The sequence below is a fragment of the Calidris pugnax genome, unplaced genomic scaffold (assembly GCF_001431845.1).
Source record: "Calidris pugnax isolate Ruff unplaced genomic scaffold, ASM143184v1 scaffold18, whole genome shotgun sequence".
Classification (NCBI taxonomy): domain Eukaryota; kingdom Metazoa; phylum Chordata; class Aves; order Charadriiformes; family Scolopacidae; genus Calidris; species Calidris pugnax.
Genome location: NW_015090812.1, coordinates 9962767 through 9976645, shown reverse-complemented (window position 1 = coordinate 9976645; position 13879 = coordinate 9962767). Strand labels below are relative to the sequence as shown.

At 59.6% G+C, this 13879-nt stretch overlaps 2 protein-coding genes across 2 annotated transcripts; one reads left to right on the top strand and one right to left on the bottom strand.

Moving 5' to 3' along the window:
* Positions 1–1086: 1086 nt before the first annotated feature.
* Positions 1087–4452, bottom strand: DPH2 (DPH2 homolog). Its single transcript, XM_014939012.1, has 6 exons — positions 4259–4452; positions 4065–4177; positions 3003–3223; positions 1978–2616; positions 1649–1834; positions 1087–1567 (listed from the first exon to the last, which is right to left on the bottom strand). The coding sequence occupies exons 1-6, from the start codon at positions 4400–4402 to the stop codon at positions 1437–1439; spliced, it is 1434 nt and encodes a 477-aa protein (XP_014794498.1). The 5' UTR covers positions 4403–4452; the 3' UTR covers positions 1087–1436.
* Positions 4453–4694: 242 nt separating this feature from the next.
* Positions 4695–11472, top strand: ATP6V0B (ATPase, H+ transporting, lysosomal 21kDa, V0 subunit b). The gene is made up of 8 exons (XM_014939485.1): positions 4695–4877; positions 7940–7988; positions 8487–8570; positions 9035–9112; positions 9753–9822; positions 10122–10173; positions 10614–10804; positions 11146–11472. Exons 1-8 carry the CDS (start codon positions 4811–4813, stop codon positions 11170–11172), a joined length of 618 nt encoding a protein of 205 aa, XP_014794971.1. The 5' UTR covers positions 4695–4810; the 3' UTR covers positions 11173–11472.
* Positions 11473–13879: the final 2407 nt, after the last annotated feature.

The window sequence follows — 13879 nt, the reverse complement described above, 5'->3', positions numbered from 1 at the left end:
AGCCCTGCCCCCCCATCCTCCCTGCCCTGCTGCAGTACGGCTCCGTAGAATAACCCTCCACCTAGAATTAACCCACTCGGGACGCTCCTCAGCTAGATTTGGTGGCCGCATCTCGGTGTCAGCATCTTTGTTTCCCCCAGCATGCTCCCCCCTCGCAGGGGACGGGAGTGCCGGCTGCAGGAGGTGGTTGTGGGCAAGGGATGGGGGGGAAGCCTGGGCAGGATGGCCCCAGCACGGGCTGCCCCGTGCCTGGGCTACCAGCCCTTCCCTGGCACTTCCCCGTGGGTGCCCATGCCCCACGGCAGGGGGGCTGCCCCTGTGCCTGCGGCAGTGGCTGGCTGGGCGGGGGGAGTCACCCCCTGCTCATTTGTACACGTGTGGTTGGGAGGGGGGAGGCCCTGCACCTAATTATATTAAGAATATTTCTATGTTGTGGCTGTCGTTATTGCAGTGTCCAGATTTTGCCTGCCCTATACCTCTGGGGAAGAGCCCAGCAGAGGGGGTTACATCAAGGCTGGGGTGCCTCAATGCCTCCTGTGTGCCCCCCAGCTTTGGGAGAGATGGTGAAAACCAGTTCTCCCCCCAGCCCTGGCTCACCACACTCTCCTGTCCAGCATGGAGCAGCTCATGGAGCAGAAACGGTCCTGCCACACTGAAGAGGGGCCAGACATTGCCCCTGCTAAATGTGGGGTCGTCCCTGCAGCACAGGGTGCGTGCGCCCCACTCCATCAGAGAGGTGAGGGGCTTGCTTTGCCTTGGTTCCCCAGCCCAGCCTGCGAATGTGGTTCCATTTTTGGGGGTCCCAGTTGTGTGTTTTCACTCTGGGATGTCTGGTATCACCCCCGCCTTCACTCCTCAGCCCGTGGTTTATTCTAGAAGACAATTCACTCACAAGTCTTTTTCCCACTCCATCAGAGAGGTGAGGGGCTTGCTAATGCTTTGCCTTGGTTCCCCAGCCCAGCCTGCGAATGTGGTTCCATTTTTGGGGGTCCCAGTTGTGTGTTTTCACTCTGGGATGTCTGGTATCACCCCCGCCTTCACTCCTCAGCCCGTGGTTTATTCTAGAAGACAATTCACTCACAAGTCTTTTTCAGTTCAGCTTTAGTTAGCAGCAGTAGCCACACAAGCCTCGAGTCCTGCTGCTGTCAGCTTGTGCAAAGCTGTGACCTTTCCACATCGGGCCAAAGCTGCCCTGGACTGGGGGCCAAGCACCTCTCCTGGCCCTGCTGCTGCCCTGGCCGTGAGCCCCGTGGCGGTGCCACCGGCATTCCCAAACAGGCATGCAACTCCTGCTGTCCCATCGCAGGCCACATCCAGCGCGGGGCCAGCTGGTGGCAGGTCCAGACCCTTGTGACACCCTCACAGGTCCCACGCCCGGTGGCAGGCACTGCCTGGGCCCCTGCAGGCCCTCTGCTCCTCCTGGTGCTGCTGCCGAATCAGGAGTGCTCGCGCCCCTCGTCCTCGTAGGCAATGGCGATCCCTCGTCGGCCCTGCACAGCCTTGGAGACGGGTGTCTGCCCCAGCTGCTGCTCCAGGCCCTGCCAGCTGCGGGACTCCAGGAAGGAGGCTGGGAGGAGAGAGAAAGGGAATTGTTACTGGGAGCATGAAGGTGGCACTGCCCCTGCACCGGTGAAATCAAATCACAAACCAGCAGGGCTGATCTCCGCGAGGGCCCGCGTCTGGTCCCTGCAGGCCAGGGCAGTGCTGGGGGGCAGCTGGGGGGCCGGGGGGTCACATAGGTGGGCTGCACGCATCTCCCCCGTGATCAGCGAGACGTCGGGAATGGCCTCCGCTGCTGGGACGGCCGGTGGGAGATCAACGTGTGCACAGGCACCTGCCGGGAAACGGTAACGTTAGCCTGATGCTCGTGTCTGTCCTCCAGCCAGCACAAAGCTGGGGCCACTGCAGCCTCCAGGCAGGGAGGCAGGGCAGGGCACGCGCCAGGAGCGTGTTGGGCAGATGTTTTCCAGCTGTTACCTGGCAGCAGGTCTCTGAAGTCAGCGAAGTAGTTCCCTGTCCACTCCCGGGCCGGATTACAGGCCAGCTCCAGCTCATAGGGCGTCACGATGGGCCGGTAGAATTCGCTGGAGTCCAGCAGGGTGTTCTGAGCACAGGCCACCAGCACAAAAATGTCCACCTCCAGGAAGTTGGCCAGCTTGGCAGGGTTCGGTTTCCCCACGGCCAGCGTGTAGCTGCGCTTGCCGGCCCGGCGCAGAAGCTGGCGGAGGTGCTGCAGCACGGTCAGGTAGCCCGCCACACCCAGGGTGCCCACCAGGATGCCCACCACCCGGGCATCCCGGGCCCGCTCCACCAGGTAGAGGCGTCGCATCAGGGCCCGGTTGACGTTGAGGGTCTCGCGACGGCCACAGCCGGTGGCAGGATCGAAGGAGCTGAAGAGGCAGCGGTTCCAGGTCAGCATGAAGCTGGTGAGGGCCAGGCCCTCGGCTCCCACGTAGAACATGGCGCAGTCCTGCAGCCCTCCCAGTGCCTCCACTGGGAACTGGCGACCAAACTGACGCACCTCCCCAGGTGGTGTGGGCCCGGTAGAGTCCTCACACACCACCCTGGAGAAAACAACATTGGGGTACTCGGGGCACAACTGCTGCTCCAGCTCACCTGAAGGGAGAGAGGAGTGAGAATGAACCACAGCCACAGACCTGACCCACAGAAGGTGGGACAGCAAATTAGAATCATAGAATCGTCTAGGTTGGAAGAGACCCTTGGGATCATCGAGTCCAACCATCTATCCTACTCTACAAAGTCATCCCCTACACCATGTCCCTTAGCACTGAATCTAAACGGCCCTTAAACACAGCCAGGGATGGTGACTCCACCCCCTCCCTGGGCAGCCTATTCCAATGCCCTATCACTCTTGATTAGGGGAGAGGAGAGGACAAAAATCAAGGCTGACAGAGTCTGGGGACTGCCTGCCTGCTGCTGCCTCTCCCCCTGGCAGCTCTGTAGAGCTCAGAGAGACTCCCTCCCTGCCCCAGACCACTCACCCATCGCGTGGGCATAGATCACATCACTCAGTACCACCACACGGCTCTGCCGGTCAGGGTAGAGCTCCCGGAAGGCTTCTGTGCAACGCCCAATGTCCAGGGGCTGTTGCCCAAAGATGTGCAGCACTGGGAGCTTTCTGCAGGGGCTGAGGCAGGCCGGGCCATAGTGCAGCACTGCCTCGGCACCCGCATGCTCGGCAGCCACTTCGTCCACACAGCAGCTGTGGGGAGGGAGGACCTGCTGTTAGATGGGCTCTGCACCACAGAATCACAGAATCTTCATGGTTGGAAGGGACCTTTGAGATCGTCCAACCATTAAAAAAAAACAAAAAACAAACACCCCATCACCACAACAATCACCGCACACAACAATCTCAGGCAGTAGAGCACGCCCTGAAGTACCACATGTACACGTTTCTTAAATCCCTCCAGGGATTGTGACTCCACCACCTCCCTGGGCAGGCTGTTCCAGTGCCTGACCACCTTCTCAGTAAAGTAATTCTTCCTAATACCTAATCTAAACCTCCCGTGCTGCAACTTCAGACCATTTCCTCTGCTCCTATCATTATTCCATTGGGAGAAGAGGCCAATACCCACCTCTCTACAACCTCCTTTCAGGTAGCTGTAGAGGGCAATGAAGTCTCCCTTCAGCCTCCTCTTCTCCAAACTAAACATGCCCAGTTCCCTCAGCCTCTCCTCATATGACTTGTTCTCTAGACCCCTCACCAGCTTGGTGGCTCTCCTCTGGACACGCTCCCGCAGCTCAATGTCCTTTCTTATAGTGAGGGGCTCAGAACTGAACCCACTACTCGAGGTGAGGCCTCACCAGTGCCCAGTACAGAGGCACGATGACTTCCCTACTCCTGCTGGTCACGCTATTCCTGATACAAGCCAGGATGCTGTTGGCCTTCTTGGCCACCTGGGCAAGACCACGGAGCTCTGCCTCCTCCCTGGCATCACTATCCCAGCTCGGGCAGCTCCATTCCTCAGCCCTGCCAGGCAGGGGACGAGCAGCCCCGTTGCTGCCCCCGGGACGCCCCCGCCCCGCAGCCCCGCACTGACCTGCCGTACGTGGTGTCTCCCAGGACGTACATCTCGGCCCCGGTCGCCGCCTCCATCCGGGCCGCGACCGCCGCTGCGTCCGCCAGGAGCTCGTCAGGGAACTGGAGGGCAACCTGGGGGGAGGCAGGGTGTGAGGCACCGGGTCGGGGCGGCCCGCAAGCCCCGGCCAACGCTCCACTCTCAGCCACGCTCACCTTGCGGAACCCCCCGCCGCGCACGAAGGCGGCGGCCCGGCCCATCTCGTAGAAGCCGTCAAGGTCCCCCCGCGGCGCCGCCGCCGCCGGGCCCAGCTCCCGCCGCAGCGCGGCCTCCCCGTCGCTGCTGAAGGCTGTTGCCATGGCGCCCCGGGGCCGGGGGTCAGGCCCGCCACGCGAGACCCCCGCGCCCGCTTCCGGGCTGGGGTGCGGAACCTGCCAATGAGCACTCGGCACCGCCCTCCCCGTTCCCGGAAAGCCCGCCCCTGACGGAGCGGAGCCTATCGCGCTTCAGGGCAGGGCGGAGAGGGGAAGGACAGCCAATGGGAAGAGCCGCTCGTCGCGATTCTTTCTGGTCTATGTAGTTCTCTTGCGGCGGTCAGGCCGGACAGCCAATAAGCGTGCGCGGTGGCGGCGGTGGCGTCACGTGTTTTCCGCTCGGGCGCTGCGGTTCCGCTCACGTGTCCCCCGCGGGTCAGGTGACGCGCTCGCGCCCGGCCGGCTCTCTCCGCTCCGTCCCGTCCCATCCCGTCCCGTCGCGCCGCCGCCGCCATGACGGGGCTCGCCCTGCTGTACTCGGGGCTCGGCCTCGCCTTCTGGAGCACGCTGCTAGGCGTCGGTCAGCGCTGGGAGCGGGGGCAGAGGGGCTGGGGGAGGGCAGAGGGGGATCTGTAGGCCTGGGCCGGGCGGTGGGTGACAGACCCGGGCTATGGGGCTGGGCCGTGGGGCAGGAGGGGGCTCTGGGCGTGAGGAGGGACTGTATCTCGGGCTTGTGTCCGTGCGGGCTGCTGCCTTCTGGAGAGGGGCTGGGGAGGGTCGCTGTGGCGTGGAGAAGGGAGGTGGTGGTCGAGGGGGTGCTGCGTTGTCCGTCCCCCGGTGGCCGAGCTGCCCTGGGGCAGAGGTAGGAGGGCTGGCCTGTCGCCTGCCATGGCACCGGGAGCGCTGCTCTGGGGCTCTTTGGCCTGGACATCACCCCTTGGACACTTTGGAGGCTCAGCCCCCCAGCAGCACCGTGTAGCTGTCAGCTGCTATTGGGTGCGCAGCTATCGGTGCTCTGAGCCTGTCTGTCCTGAGCAGCTGATTTGCTTCTCGGTGTGTGTGTGTGTGTGTGTGTGTGTGTGTGTGTGTGTGTGTGTGTGTGTGTGTGAAGGTGCTGGTGGCAGTCAAGGTTGTGTTTGGATCTGGCAGATCGGGGGAGGTAAAGGCAGGTGCCTGGTTTTTCAGGCTGTGACAGTTGATGTCTCCTGGACGGAGGAGATGGTCCTGCCGCTTAGCCAAGCTATGGCAGCACAAGGAAATGTGCAAGTTTGGATGATTGCAGAGCTGGTGCCTGGCTGTTTTGCAGCTTCTGGCAGCCTAGGGTCTGTTGCTGGTGGCATTGTGGATGGATTTAATGCTTCCTGGGAAGGGGATGACTCCAAGAGGTAGCTGGAAGATTTTATGCTGAAGTTGATGGTGATTTCCTCTTTCACTGTAGCGTGAAGTGACCACAAGCCAGGCAGAAGCTGGGGAGACCTTGGTTCCTGCCTCTGTTTGGGTGAGGGGAAGGACAGTCAGAAGCTGAGGGTGTCTCACTCTCTCGTGTTTCCAGGGCCTGGTGAACCCAGTGCTGGGCACAGGGCTGCCTTCCTGGGCTCTCTGAGTCATGCAGCTCAAACCAGCGCAGACACACACTGCGAACTTTAGACTGTTGGAAAATATCAACAAGCTCAGCCCAGATGCTTTTAACTTCCCCTGTCCTGTTGCAATCCCTTTTCAGGGAAGGAGCGAGCAGTGTTGCGGTGGTGCCTCTTGGTGCTTTCCCTCCTTGTTCCTGGGCTCTGCTTTGGTGCTCCAGTCCCACTGCCCTGGCTCTTTTCTGTCCTTCTGGCTGCAGGGCTGGGAGTCAGAGCTCACGGGAAAGCATCATTCACCCTGTTTCTTTTGTATATGAATCTAAGGCTATACCTGCTCTTGAAGAGACGGAAGGTGCCCTGAGGATCTGCCCTGAGCTGGTTGTAGCCCTTCTTTACCACTCCTGGGGAGTGAGGGCAGCAAAAGCTGGCTGGGTTCAGTTCCTGCTCAGCCAGCCAAGCAGCAAAACCAAAACATAAGTTACAGACCTGCCAGGCCCAGCACCATAGATCATCCCTGAAGGTCGCCAGGTGTGCGGGCTGGGAAGTGGCCTCCCGACACGCTCCTGTGGCACCAATCCTTATTTGTGTGTGTCGCTGCAGGGGAGGGGGGCACCACAATTCTCCAGGCAGAAGGAGTGACTGGTTCCTGTTTCGGGGGTTGCTCATCTGACAGTGCCTGTATGTTCACCCCGTGCGTGGAGTGCTGAGCCGCGAGTCGTGTGTGGAGGGGTTTAGCACACAGGGACAATGGAGACATCCCTGCTGTGAGGCTGGCAGGTCTCCCTGGGCTGCAGCACTCCAAGGCTCTCCCACAGCATGAATTGTCCTCAAGCCTTGGCTGTGGACAGGGCAGGGCTTCTCCAACCTGGGGCACATGGTCCTGCCCCTGTATTGCTATTAAGCACATGGCTGTCTTGCCAGCACCTTGGCCTCCAAGCTGCAATTCTGGAGCTGGGGGGAGGGAGCAGTGGGACACATGCAGTGGCCTCTTTGCTGCATTTAAGCATTTCTTCCATTTCCTCTTTTTCCATCTGTATGGTCAGTGTTACGCAGCTGTTGGCTCTAGTGAGCAATGGTAAAGAGCCTTCACCCTCTTTATCTGGTGTGGAGCAGACAGTGCCAGACGGGCAGGTCTCTCTCTTTTCCGGTTGCATGCTACAAGTCATGCAAAGAGTGACTGTCTGTTCTGGTCGGTAGTCGTGGTTCCTTCTTGCAAGCTCAGAGCAAGGCAGGGTTTCAGTGCGAGCACCTTTGTGTCTGCTTGGGCTGCTGGGTGTGATTCCAAGCTGTGATTCAGCTTGGAAGAGGAGCACTTGGGGTACAGCAGGGTGAGCTGCCCTTGTAATCCCTCCCTGGAAAGGAAGGGCTTTTCAGGGCTGCTCTTTGGTGTCTCCTGCCTGCGTTGGAGTACAAATTTCTCTAGAAGTTACTAACCTTGAGGGAAACACTGAGGACAGCAGGCACGTCTTGAACATCCACACCTTGAAAAGGGGAGTGCTAGGAGGCAGCTGCAGCTTCTGGGGTTGATGGGTTCCTGGGGGGTGACATGGACCGTGGTGGGATGGTGATGGAGCAGCATGTGATGATCAATCAGGGCACAGCTTCACACCTCTCTCCTCCCTGAGAGAGAGAAGAGCTCATGGCTGGTCACCCAGTGCTGTAGCTCTCTACGGGGCTGAGCTGTTGGGTGATGTGGCTGGAGACCGTGCTGGGGCACAGGGCTCCCTTCAGCCCAGCATGGCCTGTGGATGCTCAGCAGAGTCAGGGAGGAGAAAATGGGTGCAACAATCACACCAATCCTCAGTGAAAAGGGGGATGGGGTCTGGGAGTATCATGGGTCTGGGCTGTCTCTGTCCTGTGCTGATATGGGGGGGATGGGGTTTCTGGGGCTGGGGCACCCTGCCCCACAGCTCTGCACGCCCGAGCCAGTCCCAGTAACCCTTCTGCATGCTGTGGTGTGCTCCTGGGCTTCTCCCTCTGGGCTCTGCAGGTGTGGGAGGAAATGGAAGCGTTAGGCTAGTCACTGGTGCCTGTCTAAGGTTCCCATGTCACTCTTGCTTTCCAGGGATCTGCTACACAATATTTGACCTGGGCTTCCGCTTCGATGTGGCCTGGTGAGTTCCCTGTAAATACCAGCATCCTCCCCACCAACACGGCCTCCTCACAGGGCTGTGTGGGGAAGTGGTCAGTGTTGGCAGTGCCTGCCAAGGGACAGCACTTGCTTTTGAGCAATAGGCAGTGGTCACTGCATCACAGAGGAACAAGAGGGATCTGTCCCTGTGAGGTGGGATAGATGCAGCCTACACGTATGTGTGTCTGGCTCCATATAGGGTCCTTGTGCAGCCATCACTGCCTTTCCTGCCTCTGTCCCAGCAGCCTCACAGCCCAGGCTTCCCCTTCACAGTGAGGGTTTGGGAGGAAGGTCTTGGTCCATGCAGATGAGGGTCCTCGGTCGCTGGCTGGCAGAGAAATGCTCTTGTGTCCCACTGTCCGGCAGTGCCCAGCCCATCTCAGTCTGTATGATGGGGTGGGGGGTACCTGTTGTGGGGCTGTGCACCATGACTACAAGGGCTCAGCATGTGTGCTAACTCAGGGCACTTCTTCCTCTTCAGGTTCCTGACGGAGACTTCACCATTCATGTGGTGCAACCTGGGCATTGGTCTGGCCATCTCCCTGTCCGTGGTGGGAGCTGCTTGGTGAGTGGGGCTGGTTCTTCAGCAGGCTCTCGCTGTCCCACCTTGGTAGTTGCTTAGATAGTGTGGTTTCCCACAGCAGGGCAGGGGCAGAACAGTGTGTACGTGCAGGAGTCTGGGGCTGAATGGGTTACTGCAGCAGTGGGGCCAGGTTGCTGGGCTCCTGGAGTTCTGGACAGACCACCTCATGGGCTGCAATGGCAGTGGAGAAGCAGGGATACCCCTGGCTCACTGGAGTTTGTGTCCCTGAGCCCAGGCTGTGCAGCAGTGGCTCTTGTTGCCCCGGCAGTTCTGCTGGTGTAGGTGGTGGAGCTTGGGACCACTGGTACCCTGAGGGTGGGCAGACCAAGTTCACGGTGTCCCCCAGCTGCACGCCCAGTTCTTTGCTCAGCTGGAAGATCCTGGTTTCCCTGTTGAATCCTTCAGTGAGTACCAGACCCTCCACCAACCACCCTTGTCTGCCACAGGGGGATTTACATCACGGGCTCCAGCATCATCGGTGGTGGAGTCAAAGCCCCTCGGATCAAAACCAAGAACCTGGTGAGGTAAGCACAGACCTGGGGTTAGTGCTGGTGCCGTGCCTGGGCAGGGCAGGTCCCAGCCCAGTGCACAGGCTCCTGTCCTGTCTCTAGCTGGGTGCTGCTGGCAGACTGTTCCTTGCTGAGCTGTTTGCTTTCAAAACAAAGAGCCCTAAAGGAGCCAGAGAGCTGCTTTGAAGAGTCACTGTGTGATATCATGGAGTGAATGGGCCCAGTGTGTTCAAAACAAACACCCTGAGATCACACTTCCTGCCCTCATGGAGGCTTCCCCTGGCCAGACCGTGCACAGCCCTTCCCCAAAGGAGCAAAGGGGGCTGGTGGAGGGTAGGGCTTCCTGGGTCTGCTTCCCACAGGGTCATCGCAGCTTCCTCGGGTGATACAGCACAACCAGCACCAGGTCTTTGTCCTTGGCAGCTCTCCCTTAGTTGAGAAGAAAGCAGTGGGTAGGTCGGGCTGCCTTTCTGCCTTTGGCAGCAGTGGGATGGGCTCAGATACCCCTGAGGGGTCTGGCTGCTTGCTGGTCTGGCACGAATTGGTGGGCGCTGCTCGGGATGGGGTAGAGCCTGGGACACTGTGCTCACACTGACTGGGACACTGTGCTCACACTGACTGGGACACTGTGCTCAGACTTTGCCTTTCTCCACAGCATCATTTTCTGCGAGGCTGTGGCCATCTACGGGATCATCATGGCAATTGTCATCAGTAACATGGCTGAGGTATGGGAGAACCTGGGCTGACCTGCCTCAGGGCCACGGTGGGGATGGGCAGCTGGTCATGGGACAGAGTTGTGAGCAGTGGCCCTCTAGGAACTTTGGACACTGTGGCTCTGGGAGCCCCTGGGCCGGTGGTCTGTGCAGTGGCCCTTGTCCATGCTGAAGAGTGGGTTGGGGGAGCACACACAAGGCAGATATCAGGAAGCCACCCATGTGTGGCTGCCTCGTGCTGTACTGGGAACAAATGCTTCTCCTGGAGACCACAGACTTGCCAGTAACCTACAGCCTGTGCTTTCTCTCAGCCTTTCTCTGCAGTCACCCCAGAGGCGATTGGAGCCAGGAACTACCACGCAGGTAAGTCTCTGGTGCCAAAACTGTGAGCATTCCAACATCCTGATTGTCACCTCCTGCTGCTCCCTCTGCCCTGAGCCGTAGAGAATGCGACTGCATGGCCCAGCTCACCTGGCCTGTAGCCTGCTGCAGGTGTCTGGAGGACATGTGACTTCTGGCAAAAAGTGGCTATTTAGTTACTTTCTTGATGCCCTCCTGCACTCAGCTGGGCTGTGCTGCCCTGCAGCAGCACGGCTCCTCCCTTTGGCAGCAGCAGAGTGCTGTCACCTGCTGGCCTGGTGCTGCAGGAGCCAGGATGTGCCCTGGGGTGATCCTGTGCCCCAAACAGGAGGATGCTGCTGGTACTTGATAGCTCTGGGTCTTCTGTCCCCTCGAGACAGCACTGCTGCAGTGTGCCCTGGGTGCGGGTTACCCCCTGCTCTTGAAGTGTTCCTCTCTCACAGGTTTCTCCATGTTTGGGGCTGGCCTGACCGTGGGGTTGTGCAATCTCTTCTGTGGGGTCTGCGTGGGCATCGTGGGCAGCGGGGCTGCCCTGGCTGATGCACAGAACGCCAGCCTCTTCGTCAAGATCCTGATTGTGGAGATCTTTGGCAGTGCCATAGGGCTGTTTGGGGTCATCGTTGCTATCTTGCAGGTACCTGCCTCCTGAGGCCGCCAGGCTTATGTGAGCACAAGGTGCCTGTCACCCTGGGTGCTCTTCAGCTCCAGGGAGACACACCTGGGCTCCAGCACAATCCTCTGTGTTGGGACAGGGAGGCTGCTCGTGAGGTGTGGGGTGTCGCAGCTCTCTCCATGCTATGCCTATTTGCAGCAAGGAGAGCTCTTTTGGTGGCTCCTCTGAGCAACTGTCACCGAGAGTGTCACCTTGGGTGCACCCTGTGTGATGCTGGTGTCTTAGTGGTGGAGCTGGGTGGTGCTGGGGTGCTGGGCTGTGGTTTGTGGGGCACGGCCTAACCTCTTTTTCTTTCTTTCTAGACATCTAAAGTAAAAATGGGCAACTGAGCCCTGTCCCACCCAGCCTGTTCCAGCCCGCCCCAAGAGGTGCTGTATATATTTATTTAATGTTTCTATCCTTGACTGGGGCGGGAGCTGCCCGGCGGCGGGAGCGGGACCCCGGCTGCGTAGAGCCCTGTCCCGCTGATGGATTGGCCCCTTCGGAAGAAACAAATTTTCTCTGTGTGAATCTGCTCCCAGCAGCCTGGCCCAGCCTGTGGGGCCCTGCCGCTGCGTGTCCCCGGTGTGTGTAGAATCAACCACCAGTGCAATTCTGTGTCCGTGAAATAAATATGGTTCTCGTCCAAGGATGCAGCTCTTCCTGCGCGTGCCGGGGAGGCTTCCAGAGAGCAAGTGCTGATTTGGGCTGACCCCCTGCTTTTAGATTCCTCTCTGTGCCTCTGGCAAAGCCCCTGCCTGGCTCCAGGAGCCTGGTGATGTCCTCCCTCTGGGGGGTTTATCCTGCTGCCTTCACGGCTTGCAAGAGGCCACCCTTTCTAGGCTGTGGGAACACAGAGCTCTGCTTTGCTGCCCGGAGCAAGTAGGAGGCTGCTGGAGCAGGCAGCAGGCAGCCTCCGCGCTGCTTCTGCCAGGCTCCTGCCAGCCCTGGCACTGCCCCACGCGAGGCATGCTGGAGGCACAGGCACAAGCTGGTTTGGACCTTTCGGCTCCCATCCAGGTAGTTTAGTACAGAGTGTCCGTAGCCCCATTGTGCAGCTGGGGAGCACCAGACGGGCAGAGAAGCAAAGCTTTTTGCCCCTTGCAAGGCTGTCTCCAGCCAAGAGCTCCCTTGTGTGAGTGCTGGCTGGGTGTTGCTGCCTGGGCAGGTGCTGCTGGGTGCTGGAGATCTCCGGTCTGCAGTGCCCCTCTGTCCCAGGGGCCCTGGCAGAGCTCCCAGGGGTGGGGATGCTTCGTGCTGGCTCTGCTCCCCTCTCCCTGGCCGTGGTGAATGCAGCGTGGGGAAGCCGGCTGTGGACAGCTGGGCCTGCAGTTCTTCTGCTGCTTGGGGGAAGGGAAGAACAAGGTCTTCCTGCCTCCTCTCTGCAGAGAGCCTGGAGCCGATGCCTCTGCAGTCTGCTGTATCCAGCACAAGGCCCTCATCCTGCTGTGCTGCCAGTTCACCTTCATAGGGGAAGCATCGATTCCCTGGTGCTGTTAGTGCTGCCTCAGAGCGGATACCCATCTCTCTTCCCACCTGGATGGAACAAGCTGGGGCAGCAGTGGGGCTGTCAGAACCGGGGAAGTGTTCGTGCCTGCTGATTTTTTGCTCTTGAGACTAGTGCAGCTGCCTCTGCATGGCCTCTCCCAGCTCTGCTTCCCGTTTTCCTGTGTGTTTTTGAGACAGCAGTGTCTCAGCCCAGGGCGTGGGAAGACTGCTGGGGCAAACCAAGCCACTGTCCCTTCCGGCAGCGCTCACAGCTCGGGGGCTGGAGGCTGTGACACGAGCTCCGTGTGCCCCACATAACGGGGGGGACACAAGCTGGGCTCTGCCTGCTCAGAAGAAAGGGTGTCTGGTGTGGACAGTTTTGCCTGTCCTGCGTGAGGGCTGTACCCCCATCCCCTGGCATTGCCACTGCTGTGAGCCAGAGATGTCTGAAGCCCTTGGGAGCTGCAGGACCATCCTGTCAGACCCACATTGAACTCGGGGGGACTGTCTTCAGGAAGGAGATACCTGGGGTTGGAGAGCCTGTGCTGACAATAGAGAAGCTACTCCATGGGTTAATCGTCATCTTGATCATTCTTCTGTTTTGAAAGGCTCACCCTGTTGTCTTTCAGCAGCAGGTTTGGCCCTGCCCTGCCTTGGCTTGATAGAAATGCATCCACTGTGAGGAATGTACCTCTGCAAGGTGCTTTTCTGCCCTCCGAATCCCACCTGTGTGTATTGTGGCTTTGGCAGGGAGTGGGCTCTGGGGCTTGCCCATGGGCCCTGTGTGAAGACACAAGACCCACCAGGACTGGTTGTGCGGTAGTGGTGGTAGCCCACGGCCACCCACAGCCACCACTTCCTTGGGTGGGCTAAATACCTGCTGCCAAGCATGGAGAAAGCTTGAGCGGGGCTCCAGCATCTCACAACACGTCTCGTTTGAGAGCAGCAGCAGCGGTGGGAGTTGAAAGATGATTTGGTGACCACCTGTAAGTACTCATGGGGGCAATGCCACCTGCTAAAGAGCCAAACCAAGAGTGGGAGGCAGAGGTTGGATGGTTTTCAGCAGGGGTGGAGCAGGGCTGGGCTGCTTGGGTGCTGCTGTGATCTCTGCTATAAGGTTGTCTTCTGAAGGGAGCTGTCCTGGGCAGCGGGAGAGCCCTTGCTCGGGTGAGGGCATGACAAGAGGCCTCGAGGGACAGGGGCTGCTCGACACGGTGACAAGCACCATGGTGGGGCTGGCAAGAAGGGAAAGGCTGAGAGCGGCACCAAAATTACTCATGGTGGGCCGAACTCTGGGTGGGACCAGCCCGAGCTCTTTCGGTGATGCTGTTGTGGCAGGGAGGGTGAAATCCATTGCTAGGAAACACCGAGGAACATGGAAAGCCGGGGGGGGTGGGAAGAGAAAGGAACCACAAATAGGTTGTGATGGGCGCGGAGCCAGCACCGCCACCCGGGGACGCAGCAGTCACCCTGGGTGGGTGAGAGCGCTGCCACCCACGCTGCCAGAAAGGGAAGGAAGGGGGAGAAAGAAACACCGAGAGACCCTGTCTCCGTGTCCCCGGGTGGCGG

Excerpts from the sequence above, each read along its gene's own strand:
- DPH2 (XM_014939012.1), bottom strand. The coding sequence starts at position 4,402 with ATGGCAACAGCCTTCAGCAGCGACGGGGAGGCCGCGCTGCGGCGGGAG. Across the intron at positions 4,178-4,258 it reads GCGGCGGGGGGTTCCGCAAG|GTTGCCCTCCAGTTCCCTGA; the intron begins GTGAGCGTGGCT and ends GCCTCCCCCCAG. Across the intron at positions 1,568-1,648 it reads CGCGGAGATCAGCCCTGCTG|CCTCCTTCCTGGAGTCCCGC; the intron begins GTTTGTGATTTG and ends CTCTCCTCCCAG.
- ATP6V0B (XM_014939485.1), top strand. The coding sequence starts at position 4,811 with ATGACGGGGCTCGCCCTGCTGTACTCGGGGCTCGGCCTCGCCTTCTGG. Across the intron at positions 9,823-10,121 it reads TCATCAGTAACATGGCTGAG|CCTTTCTCTGCAGTCACCCC; the intron begins GTATGGGAGAAC and ends GCTTTCTCTCAG. Across the intron at positions 10,805-11,145 it reads TCATCGTTGCTATCTTGCAG|ACATCTAAAGTAAAAATGGG; the intron begins GTACCTGCCTCC and ends CTTTCTTTCTAG.